This window comes from Nannospalax galili, unplaced genomic scaffold (genome assembly GCF_000622305.1).
Source record: "Nannospalax galili isolate Female #2095 unplaced genomic scaffold, S.galili_v1.0 scaffold646, whole genome shotgun sequence".
In the NCBI taxonomy this organism is placed as follows: Eukaryota; Metazoa; Chordata; class Mammalia; order Rodentia; family Spalacidae; genus Nannospalax; species Nannospalax galili.
Window position 1 is genome coordinate 3,969,777 of NW_008355279.1, and position 12,848 is coordinate 3,982,624.

A 12,848-nucleotide genomic window follows, 5' to 3' on the forward strand; every position below is an offset into this window, starting at 1 on the left:
ATGAAAGAGTGCAGAAATACATATTTTACAAGTCAATTAGAAGCCATGCAAAACATTACTTTACTGGAAACAAAGACAAAGAAGCATCATACCAAGGACTGAGAAAGCCCGTGCTGGACCAAGGCTTTATAAGAAATTCCTTGGGCTGGGGTTCCTCACCTCGACCTAAGCGTCTCCCTTCCTCATCTTTCCTTCTGTTCTCATCCATTCATCTACCATGTAGGGGAACCAGTGTCACAGCTCAGCATGGACAGAGGATACAAAGGATGAGCTCTCTGAATGGGGTATGCACTCTTTCTATTGACAGTCCAATTCTGAACTGTGAGCAAACGGTGGGAAGGGGAACCTGACACCCTGTCTAGTTTCCAGGTAAAACTCTGGTGAACTGGCTGGGGGCCATGACTGTGTGCCACTGATTCATAGTTCTCCACAGGCTGATAAGATAAACAGAAGACACATGCTCCCAACCTCCCTCCCCCTTGTTATTCTTATGCCATAGCATTGGGCACTGACCTGCTTTGCCCACTTCCCCTTTCCTCAATGATCCTTCAGCCTGGCACCCAGCTTTGAGATGAGGCCTGCTTAGCACCAGTGAAGTTCCCCACATTCAAACCAACAACGTTCTGTGTGGAGATGAGGGAATCAAAGTTAAAATCCAACCCATCAGCATCCATAAGTTCACTACGGATAATGGACTCCATGTCACATTCCAAGCTCCCATTGAACATGTCCAGGTCCAAGTCACTGGGGAACTTATCATGGCCCATGATGGGAAGGCTTGCACTAGTTGAGTACAAGGAGGAGCCTGAGAGAGAGTCCGAGAGAATTTGCATAGACTGGCTGACAGAAGACTGCTGCTGGTGTTTGGTTGTCCCAAGGCTGCTGGAGTCACTCAAGCCCATGTTGCTGACAGAATTCGACAAGGCACGGCTGCCACCAAGAGTGCCCTGGGTTTGGTGTTGGTGGTGGAGCAAGTTTTGATTGACCAAACTCCCCTGGGTAGGCTGGGCGGCAAAGGACATCATTGGGTCATTGCGAAGCATCACGTTCCTGCGGGCATTCTGGGCAGACACGGCAGTGCTGGCCTGAGACATCAAGGGGTCTGACTGGGTCATCATGACATCGCTGTGGCTGAGTGAGTCCGAAGTGAGCAAGTCCTGGAGTGTCTGGTTACCATAGTGTGCCATGGAAGAGAAGGTGGTTGGCTTGTTCTCTTGGATGGTTTGCATGGGAGACTGGCGCAAGGAGTTCAGAGATGAGGGTCCAAACACGGTACTGTTAAAAGAGCTGGTTGGGGAGCCCAGGCCAGAGCTCTTAGTGGTATACGGGAAGCTCGAGCTCCGCTGCATAAGCCCCCCAGGAGGCGATGGCTGGGATGATGGGAGTGTGATATTATCCAGCAGGTCATCCATGAGGTTGTCGGCCAGCCCATCATTAAGATTCATGGTGCCCGCCATGTCGGTCAGTCGTGGAAGCTCCACGGTACACGGCTTGCTCACTGAAGGTGACAGGCTGGCAGAGCTGCTATAGAGCATGGGGGAGAGTGGCGCATCATCATCCTGGACATCATCCAACTCTGTGCTTGCGAGAATGGGTGACAGGCGGCCACTGACTGTGCTGGCATTGGAATTAGTACGCGAACGGAAGTCTGTCCATGCATCCAGCTCATCACTGCTTCGGGATGTGGGACTGCCGGGCCACTTGGAGAGCTGGGAAGGACTATCATCTGCTGACTCTGGGGCAGCCTGTAGGGCTGCCTTCTTCTTGGCTGCACGGCCACGGCTCTTTGTGTACTTGTTGCTGTTGTCCATGGAGACAGCCCGCCGCCGGGGGGCCTTTCCACTTTTCCCCCCGTCAGGGTTGATGATCCACCAAGAGCTCTTGCCTGTTCCCTCGTTCTGGACTCGCATGAATCGACTGTGCAGCGACAGATTGTGCCGGATAGAATTCTGCAGAAAAAGATGGGAAAATGGACAATGTGAGACAGGATGGTACCAAATAGACGATTTAGGTTCTTCAGTTTTTAAGACTCTACACTTGTTTTTTTTTTTAACTTTTTTGGGGGGAGGAGGGTGCACCAACAATGCACATGGAGGTCAGAGAACAACCTGAAGTCAGGCAGTTTTCTCTTTCCACCATGTGGGTCTCCTGGGGATCAAACTCAGGTTGTCAGGCTTGTTGGCAAGGGTCTTTACCCTTTAAGTCATCTCATCAGTCCAGCCTTCTCAAATTTATAGGCTTTAAAAAATTAACTTTTAAAAAGACAGATAGCTGCATGACTTGGAATAAAGCGCAAGTTAAATGGGAAGTTTCATGTATGGGAGATGATTTCGTGTCCAGAAGATGCTGGAAACCTAAGCTCATTGACATGGTTTTTTATCCAAATTCTTAGAACTTATTTGCATTTTTATAATTATATTTCTTTTTTAAAAAGGATTTTTAATTTGTGTTGAGTGTTTTGCCTGCATGCATGTTAAGTGTACCCCTGCATACAATGCCTAGGGAAGCCAGAAGAGGGTGATGGATCCCCTGGAACTGAAGTTATGAGTAGTTGTTAGCTGACATGTAGGTGATGGAAACTGAATGGAAGTCGTCTGCAAGAGTAGCCAGTGCTCTTAATGGCTATAATCTCTATACGATAGCTCACCTGATAATTAATTAGCACACCATTCCTTCTCCATACTTTGCAATAAGCCTCTTCTGGCTTTGTAACAGAAGCCAGTCACCTGGCTGCTATTGTCTTTTATGGTCCTTTCCTCCACAAGTACAAAGACAGCATCTACCTCTTTTTAACTGCTTCTATCAGAAATAGTATGAATTTTTACCTGTTCCTTCTAGGATGCCATACTGCCACAATTTCACACATTACTACATAATTTCTGGCATATATAAGAAGAGGAGCACAGGACTGTCTAGGTTGGTAAAAGAAGTAGGCAAGTCTCTCACTCAGAATTCACATCAATTACAGATACTCTACCCTCAGGGAAGTGTGGGTTGCTAACTCCCTTCCAAAGAGTACAGTATTTAAAGGGGGTAGATTAATTTATAGTGGGAAAAACCTGACAAATGCAGTCAGCCAGGTGATCAAGGCCAATGTCAATAGAGATTAGTCACATTAGTAGTGTACACCCTAAATAAAATGTGCTGGAAATGGAAACTTTTCAAATGGTCTTCCAAAACTCCAAACTCCAGACTAATAATAAGAAAAACATCACACAAATCCCCATTAAGGGACATTTACAAAAGCCTGTGTAGTACTCTTCAGTACCATCCCAGACAAGAAGAGTCTAAGGAGACAAATGGCTATAGCTAATGTATCCTAGATGAGATCCTGTCACAGGAAAAGACCTTAGGGAAAATTCTGAGAAGTCTGATCAGCACAGACTTTAGCTTATAACAATGATAAATATGGATTAATCAGTGTGACACTTATACCAGATTGTAAGATTTTATAGAGAAAACATGGTGGTGGATATATGGGGAACTGTGTTATCTTCACAAGTTTTCTATATATCTAAAAGTATTCTAAAACAAAAGATTTGTTCTTTTCAAAGTAGGGCAAATACCCTTAAAGTTCAAATAACTTGAGCTACCTGTAAGAATATCCCTTCTGGCTTAGTAGATACACCCAGCTGTAATGGATAACCAGGTTCAGACTTATCTCTTCCATTGACCAAAAACCATGGGACCCTGAACAAATCATTTCATTTGTCTACAACAACTATAGGTCTCCATCTTCATTACAGCCATAATATCCAATCACCCGTTCCTGACAGGGATGACATAATGACAGATAATAATGCACTTCAGAAGTCAGTCATATTGTGGCGTCGGAGTGGTCTTACTGTTCTTATAAAGTACAAAGTCAAGCTGGGGTGGTGGTGTACGTCTTTAGTCCCCAGCACCGGGGAGGCAGAGACAGCCTGGTCTACATAGCGAGTTCTAAGCCAGCTGGGGCTACAGGGAGACAAGGAAGGAAGGAAGAAGGAAGGGAGGGAGGGAGGGAGGGAGGGAGGAAGGAAGGAAGGAAGGAAGGAAGGAAGGAAGGAAGGAAGGAAGGAAGGAAGAAAGGGAAAAAGAAAAAGGAAGAAAGCAAAGTCCATAGAGAAGAGTGCTCATAACCTGGGGCAGGCTTATTCTAATCTGTAAAATGCCTTATGTGTAGCATAAAAGAGTTTATGGTATTCACATCTGGAAATAGCACCTGCAGGCCAGATGAGTTTTTATTGGCAAGTAAAGATAAAAGACATTGCCTAATAGTACACATTAAATATGAACAATTCTAAAAGTTACATTTTAAAAAATTGGCAATCATCAACTGTATTTATGTAGAAGATACAAATACATGTGTTGTATCAGAATGTTTTTAAAACACAGAAAGCCAGCAGAATTTTGCCATAAATAACTCAAAATACAGAGTACTTGTAATGTACATCCTTATCCAAGATGGGACTACAGAGCAATGAATACCAGCAATCATGGGTCCTAAGTAGGCATTTCTACAACTGCCATCAAGATGTACAAAGAAAACTGAATATCATGAAATACATGTTGCCCAGGAGACTATATATCCTGCTTCTCTTTCACACTTATATTTAAAAAAAAAATAACGGCAACTGTACTAATGGTTCAGAAACTTCATTTCTTTAAAAGTAGAATACTGTCTCTATGAAGTAGGTATGAGGCAAACTCCTAACACACACTTGCAGGGAGAAAGAGCAAGGCGGATCTACCACTGAGTGTTCATGTGACTCAATGCATTAAATAAAAATGTAGACACAAGCTTCAGGGTAAAAAGCAGGCTGGTCTTGAGGCTCTAAGGGTGCAATGCAGATACCTCCTAATTACTCCCACCTGGCAGCCTCCTTTGCTATTAATTCTGGGAAGAGTTCACACCAACACCAAACATTTACAAGAATGAACAATCTTAAGTATCTAGTTATCTTGTCTTTAAAAAACATTCAGCGAACAGTATTTTTAAAATGTGTTTTACTGTTACCAATTCCAAACCTACTAACTAGAAAAAAGTTTACAGAACTTCAAAATGTCCTATATGGATTTCTAATGGCCATCTATTACCTAATCCCTGGGGGAGGGGAGAGAATTTTATGCAATTACAAGTTACAACTGGCTAAAATTGGAGACGGATATTAAGGTTCTGTAAGGTCCTCTGGTAAAAGGTAGGAACACCCAAACAAGGCTAGTACCATAGGAGTCAAGGCAGGAAAGAACCATGAAGACTGGCCTGTTCAGGTCCCTAATCACAAAGTGAAGAGCCAATGGCCTACCAGATTATGGTACTGTGGCTACTGAGCCACAGGTTTTAGATCAACTCTAATCTTTGGACTTTGGAGACTGTATTAGTGCCCTCATTTTGTTCATGAAGGTTTAGGCTCAGACATACGAAATAAAATTTCATAGCTAGTACATAAAGAATCAAAACTTGATCTGGTTTTCCAATCTTTTTCAGAAGGTGTATGAGGCCAGACATGGTGGTGTACTCTTGCTTTAATCCCAGCACTCAGGGGGGCAGGCGGATCTCTGTGAGTTCCAGGCCAGTCTGGTCTACACAGGGAGTTCCAGGCCAGCTGGGGTTACAAAGAAGACCCTGTCTCAAAAAAAAAAAGGTGTATGAGGTATGAGTGTTCTGCCTGCCTGCATGTACTGCATATGTGTGTGCCTGGTGCCCTTGGAAGCCAGAAGAGGGTGTCAGATCCCCCTGGATCCGGAGTTACAGAGGACTGTGAGCTGACATGTGGGTTCTGGAAACCAAATCTGGGTCCTTTGCAAGAGCAAAAGTGCCCTTAACCATTGAGCCATCTCTCCAGGCCCAGGTTTTTCAAAGTTAATGCAATGCTTTTTCTGTAGTCCTTCATAGAGTTACTACCAAGGTAACACATCACCATTTAATGTACTTGTGCCAACAACTCAAGAAAAATACCCAAAGTAATTACGATTTAAGAAAGAAGAGGAACACAAAAGCATAATCTTATCATTGTGATTTTACTTATGACATACTTTGAGATTTAGTGGGTCTTCCCACCCCCAGTTTTTTTTTTTTTTAAAAGGTGTTGAAAAAGAAAATCTATCTTGCAGAAGAGCAAGCCTGAAAGGGTGAGCTCACTCTAGCACGTTTGTCCTTTAGTAAGGCAGCTACCACAGCACCCTTCCTATGGGGAGGACGGTGGTGACCACACTAACAAATGGGGTGTCCACAGCTTCTCATATAAGCCCACCTTCTTAGAGACTGTCTTTAGGAGCCAATCTTCATTTGCCTCTCGTTTTAGAGGCTTATTAATGGTAGAATACATTCCCTGAGGCCTATTATCTACAGGGCTCAGACAGGTTTTTCCAGCTACTTTACTAAGACAACACAAATAAAAACTGGGGTATCACCATCCTGATAGGCCCCAATCCCAGGAGGCTCCACTCATACAGGCTGGCCAGCCTTCCATTTATAAAAATCCATAATCTGAAGGCAAGGCACTGACAAAGGCCAACAAACATGGCTCACTTGTCCATCACTGGTTCAAATGCTCTATGCCCTGTCAAGGCCAATGTATTCTCCTGTTTCTGCGTTCAGGAGTCTAATGACTAGTTTTTCCACCTAAGTTTTATTGAAGTAGGAAAGATTTAGAAGAAAAACAGCAACAACAACAAAAACAAAAAAGCAACCCCACCACCACCACCAGGTAAAACATCAGTACTGTGATGTTTCTCTATACCTTCCTGGTAACAAAAGTGAATGGTAAGATTTCTGTAAGATTTCAAACAGCATCTCCCCAACTTCAATCTCAGGAAATGTACATTAAAAATATCCCACAATTTTCTACTAATTCATGTATCATCCTATGAAGTAATCTGAATTTCCAAAACTTTTACTTTAGTATAGAGAATGGGAGCTGAAGGTAATGAAGGAATGGTTTGAAAAAACTCAAGTTCTATTAAATGTGACTTTTCTAGTCATACTTTACATTTTGAGGTGTACTGTGAAGTTCACTGGTCAGAAAACTAGAGACATGTTTTCCTTAGCTATTCTGTCATATTTATTTTCTAAATGTTGCCCGGAAACAACTACAACCCAAGACCATCTGCAACAGCTCCATCCTTTAAATCCACCTTTAGAAATCAAGATCCTGATGAGGTATAAGAAGGCAAATATCTTTAGAGACAAATACACCAGTTTTTCCCCAACTTGAAAACCAAGATTTATAGAACCTTAAGATAATACACAATTTGTCCAGACAGAACAGAGCTAAGAATGATCTCATCTCATTTTAATGTCAGTCTTCACTTCTACAAAATGACTTACAATGAAGCAAGTCCACAAGACGTGGTTAATTAGTAACAGAGCTGGCAAACCTGGTTTGTGTGCTTGTGGCTGCAATTAGTGGCATAACCTAGGAGGCATGTGGAGTAGGTGTGTGGAGGAGGTAGCATGCAGGAATTCGCATTTCAGTCTTGCTGCCTGCACTGTGTGGGCCACTGCCTAGCAATTCCTTTGCCTGGCCCACCTAGAAGACATCAGCTTAAAGATGATTTGTGCCCATAGAATCTACTAATTATTTTCTTGCTGAAAAGAACAGATTTTTTTGTTGTTGTTTTGCAAAATACATTCATTGCTGATGGTAATATATCCATGCTCACTACATGTATGCCAAATGATTGTGAAAACAGGTAGACTCAAAGCAGAATAGGAGTCAGAGAGAAGCTGCCTAGAGTTGCAGAGTACTCCCCCAGTCATTTACAGAGTAGGTGGGTAATACAGCATGCAAGGGAAGACAGTGAGTGATACTGAGACAGGCCCCAGCTCTGAGCTCAGCTACTCTGTGCTGGAGTGCTGACACCTGACTGCAATCTGAATTTGAAGCCGCCCCTTTGGAAAAGCCAGGATTAAATACTCTCTCCACCTCTGGGATCCTTGTGAGGATTAAATGAAGCTCTGCATGCACTCAGTTGAGTGTCAAGCACAGCTTTGAACAACTGTCAGATCCCACACACAGTAGTGACATCATAAACCTTAACTTACTGTTTTCTGAGCATCATGTACTTTAAGCCAAAAGGTAAGAGGGTGGCACCTTCCAAGAAAGGATCTCATGCTTTGAAAACTCTGCCAGTAACTGTTGCTACTCTGTGTTTGCTTCGGCCCCTTCCAAGCCAAGTTTACCTTGTGGAGACTGTCCACTAACCCAGACACCAGCTGCATGTGCTTTCCCTGGAACACAGAGAGGGTTTTGTCTGGAAGCAACATGTGGTATCAATTTATCGTAACAACAGCAACAAAAATCTACTCACTTTAAAAATAAAAAAGGAGCTGTGTAATTTAACTCTTTTTTTAATCCCCTGGAGCTGGAATTACAGGCAGTTGTGAGCTACCCAACACTGGAACTGGAAATTGAACTTGGGTCCTCCGTAAGAACAGTACATGCTCTTAACCACTCCATTTCTTTTTCTCTTTTTTTTTTTTTTTTTTTTTTAAAGACAATCTCTGTTCTTTCTCTCTTCTGTTTTCTGGGTTGTCCACAAAGCAACAAACTGTGTTATGGTTGTCAACTTGGGAGCCTAACAATTTCCCATCACAGAACTGCAAATGTCCACTGGTCCTCAAGAGGGACTTGGGAGAGACACTGCAAAGAGCTACCTTTCAATGCAGTGCTCACCTGCCTCTCATATAGGACCAGTGTTTTCAAGTATGTCTCACTGCTTGACGTGGGAGCTCTGACAATTCAGAAATGATACAGAAATGATAATGTTCAGGCATGGATTCCAACATGATGGACCTGCTGAACCACAAGTGACAAAGGCTGGATGGATAGTTGAAAAGAAATGAGTCATAGGGAGACCCAGAGGTCAGTGTGCCAAAGTAGAGCAAGCAGAGGCAGTGCCTGGGAAGGTGCCCTTGGTTGTGCTGACAGGGTCTCCTGAAGGCGGTTTTCTGGACAAGGCTCTTGGTTTCTATTCAGCAGCAGTTCTTCCCTATGGCTGCCTATTCAGAGTTCCCAGGTGAGACTTTCCTTACCCAAAGAGTTCTGATTCAATCCAAGTGGTAATACCTGGGTATTGGCATGTTTTAAAGCTCCTCAGCTTATCCTAATGTGCAGTTAGGACTGAGAACCACTGAAATTTCCCCCTTTAGTATTCCATTGACTTGAGATCCAATTCCAACTCACTGATTCCTAGTATTCCCAGGTTTGGTGACACAGGAAATCCTTTAGGTCCAAGTTTCCACTATTTAGAATGGTGAGAGCTGGAGTCAGAGAATAAAGCTATGGTTATATATAAAGAGTAAAATTATCTGAAAATTGGGGTCCAGAGTGGCTTTTTCTTAAAAAAAAAAAAAAAATTAGGTATGGGGAAGGATCCTGACCTCATACTGTTTAGACAGCTTCCCCTTTCTGTCTTACTGTGTTTCTCCACCCAGCACATAACAGCATGAAGAGGGAGGCACTAGGGCAACAACTGATCCCTTCATTTTCTCAGACACTGCTAGTGTCTAATCTTTGGCTGTCTACTCTCCTCCACTAGATTTTATCTCTAGATTTCTCTCTCCTTTGGGACTAACATGCTGTTTAAAAGCAAAGAACAAATGGCACCAGGCCTGAAATCAAAAATAGTTTTTCACATATAGTGTCACCTATAGTGGTCCCAAAATAAGCCTCTCAGCTTGAGAAAAAAAATGTAAACAAACCTTCATTAAAAGGGTTGCACAATCAACCCTGATGTGTAAGACAAGTCCCAGTCTGTCTCTATTCTTACTCCTGTCGAAAAGTTTAAACCATTAGAAGACTTGAAAAAACAACGATGTACTAAAATAAATATTGTTGGGAACTTGGCTGATGGTATTTCCAGCTAGAAACAAGATTTCCCGTTAAATTGGCTGACAATAATTCTCTACCCACAGAGATGTCCTTTGGAAACTAACATTTGTGTTAAGTTTTCATGCAGAAAGCAAGCAACAAGTTCTGGTCCCTCATTGGGAGGAATAAAACAAGAGCCATCTGGGGCTAAAGAGATGGCTTAGCAGTTAAGAGTACTGGATGCTCTTCCAGAGGGGTTGGGATAGCAGCTAACAACCACCAGTAACTCTAGTTCCAGGGGAATCCAATACCCTCTTCTGGCCTCCACAGGCATTGCACAACACAAATGCACTTACATACATGTAGGCAAAATACACATATACATAAAATTAAAAAAAAAAAAAAAAGAACTACTGGGGCTGGAGAGATGGCACAGTGGTTAAGAACACTGGTTGTTCTTGCAGAAGACCTAGGTTCGAATCCCAGCACCCACATGGCAGCTAACAACTGTCTGTAACTCCAGTCCCTGGGGATCTGACAGCCTCTTCTGACCTCCAAGGGCATTGTATGACATGGGTGCACTTACCTGCATTCAGGTAATACACACATACACACACATACACATAAAATAATAAATAAATAAAATTTTAAATAAAAAAAAAGAACTATCGGATTATCAGAATAATGAATCCATTTTCTATCTGGACACCCCTAGACTTTCTTATAAGAGGAATGGCTGGAAAAGCAATCTATTCTGTCCCCAAATGAAAATCCCAGACAGGAAGCAAATCCTCCTAAATAGCACATAAAAGATGGTCACCATATTACTCCACACAGTTTTACTGAGTTTTCTAGTGTGGACTTTATTTTCACATTCATTTTACAGTTCTTTTTTTTTTTTTTTTTTTTTTTTTTTTTTTTTTTTTTTTCACTTAGCAATCGTCTTTTCAAGCTATTCCACAGCTGTTTCTGCTCTTGGAGGGCAAGAGGGAACATTCCATTCCTCCCAGCCAAACCTGCACTTCCGGCACACACAGAACCCTGGCAGCCTTGCAACCTCTGCCCACACCCACTCCCTGCAGCACCCTCCCTCTCCCGAGAACGTCCCATTTCCCACTCCATAGTCCTGTCCACAGACTTAGGAAGCAGTTGTGGGTACAGTCAATGGGACAAGGGTCTCCAGAAAGCAGGTTCAAGTGGCAGCCTTTTGCCAACTCTGTTCTCCTATGCATTTTCCTGAGGTTACTAAAACTGTTTCTCCCTCTGCCACAAGGGGCTTGGCAAACACTTGCAACAGAAATTCCCTTTTAAAATCATGCACCCTTAGCCATATAAAAATCAATGTGTCAAAGGCCGGATGTGGTGGCACACACCTTTAATCCCAGGCAGATCTCTGTGAGTTCAAGCCTAGCCTGGTCTACATAGTGAGTTCCAGGCCAGCTGGGGCTATAGGGAGACCCTGTCTTAGAAATATCAAAAACAAAATAAAACAATTTGTGAAAGGGTTAAAAAGCAAAGAAATTATAAAACATATTTGAGAGCCGGGTGTGGTAGCACACGCCTTTAATCCCAGTACTCGGGAAGGCAGAGGTAGGTGGATCTGTGAGTTCAAGGCCAGCCTGGTCTACATAGTGAGTTCCAGGACAGCTGGGGCTATAGGGAGACCCTGTCTCAAAAAGACCAACCCCTACCCCAAAAAAACCCAAGTTTGAAATTGATATTGATTCTGGAATGTATAACAGAAATAATTTTATTTATTTAATTAATTAATTTTGTCTTTTTGAGACAGGGTCTCTCTGCAGCCCCAGCTAGTCTGGTCTGGTCCTCACTATGTAGATGAGGCTGGCCTCAAACTCACAGAGATCCACCTGCCTCCCAGATCCCTCTGCCTCCCAAGTGCTGAGATGAAAGGTGTTTGGCACCACACTCGGCTATTTTTTAATTTTATTATTTTTATTTTATGTGCATGAGTGTATTGCCAGCATGTATGTAAGTGCACCCATGCCATGAAAAGTGCTCGTGGAGTTCGGAAGAGGGAATCAGATCCCCTGAAACTGGAGTTACAGACAGCTGTTAGCCATTATGTGGGTGCTGGGAATCAAACCCAGGTTCTCTGCAAGAGCAGTCAGTGTTCTTAACAACTGAGCCATCGCTCCAGCCCCAGAAATAATTTTATTAATATATTCTTTACCTAAGATTTTTCTTAAAAGACTGCATCCTTTTCCAGTTTGAAAACATACTGTACGTACAAATGGAGACTAAATGGGCATTGGAAATACACATCCAGAACTAAGGGATACATCAGAAAGTTTAGAATCACTTTTATAATATCAGACAAGCAACCACAGCAGTAAGTTCAGTAAAAAGGGACACTGGGGAAGATGTGTGTGGGTAGGAAGTAGTAGCCCTGACTTTAGAGTGATAAGAAATGAGGACCAGAGCCTACAAGGCCACACCTGAATTCAATCAGCTAGTAAGTGGCGATAGGCCTGAGGCACTCAGATCGCCTTGCCTTGAGGTATAAAAGTCAAGGCACCCAGAAACATATACGCCCCGGAGTTTTGATATCCACATCAACTTAAGGAATAAAGCACTAGGTGTGCCTGCTATTCATCCAGCACCCACCCACCCTCTGCTTTGTTTTATAAATCAAGGAACATAAGTCTATCTCTTCTAACACAAATTAAGTTTTTTTAACCAGATACTAGATCTTACATAACTAATACAACTCCCTGGTACAGGGCCTGGTTCATACTGAGTATTCAAAAAATACTCATTTAATTATTGAATTAGCAGGAAGGGAACAGGAGCCACAAAACAGATCTGAATTGCATTTGAAAATGAGATGTAACAATGAGGCCAATGAATGATCCTCAGGCGTGCAGATGGAATAAGAATCCACTATTACCTCTGAAGTAACATTTAGGTTTCTTTCAGGTTGGCAAGTCTTACCCTGGTTATTAAGAAGTGACAACATAGTCTAACACGTAGACGTAAGGTTTTCTTTCTTTTTAAAAAATATTTTATTTATTATTTTTATTTTATGTGTAT

At 42.6% G+C, this 12,848-nt stretch overlaps 1 protein-coding gene across 1 annotated transcript in view; it reads right to left on the bottom strand.

Moving 5' to 3' along the window:
* Window positions 1-12,848, bottom strand: part of Foxo3 (forkhead box O3) — a 114,265-nt gene that overhangs the window by 19,692 nt on the left and 81,725 nt on the right. The window contains exon 3 of the mRNA XM_008852443.3: window positions 514-1,949. Within this exon, the coding sequence (XP_008850665.1) occupies window positions 549-1,949 (1,401 nt within the window). The 3' untranslated portion in view covers window positions 514-548. The remainder of the gene's footprint in view (window positions 1-513; window positions 1,950-12,848) is intronic.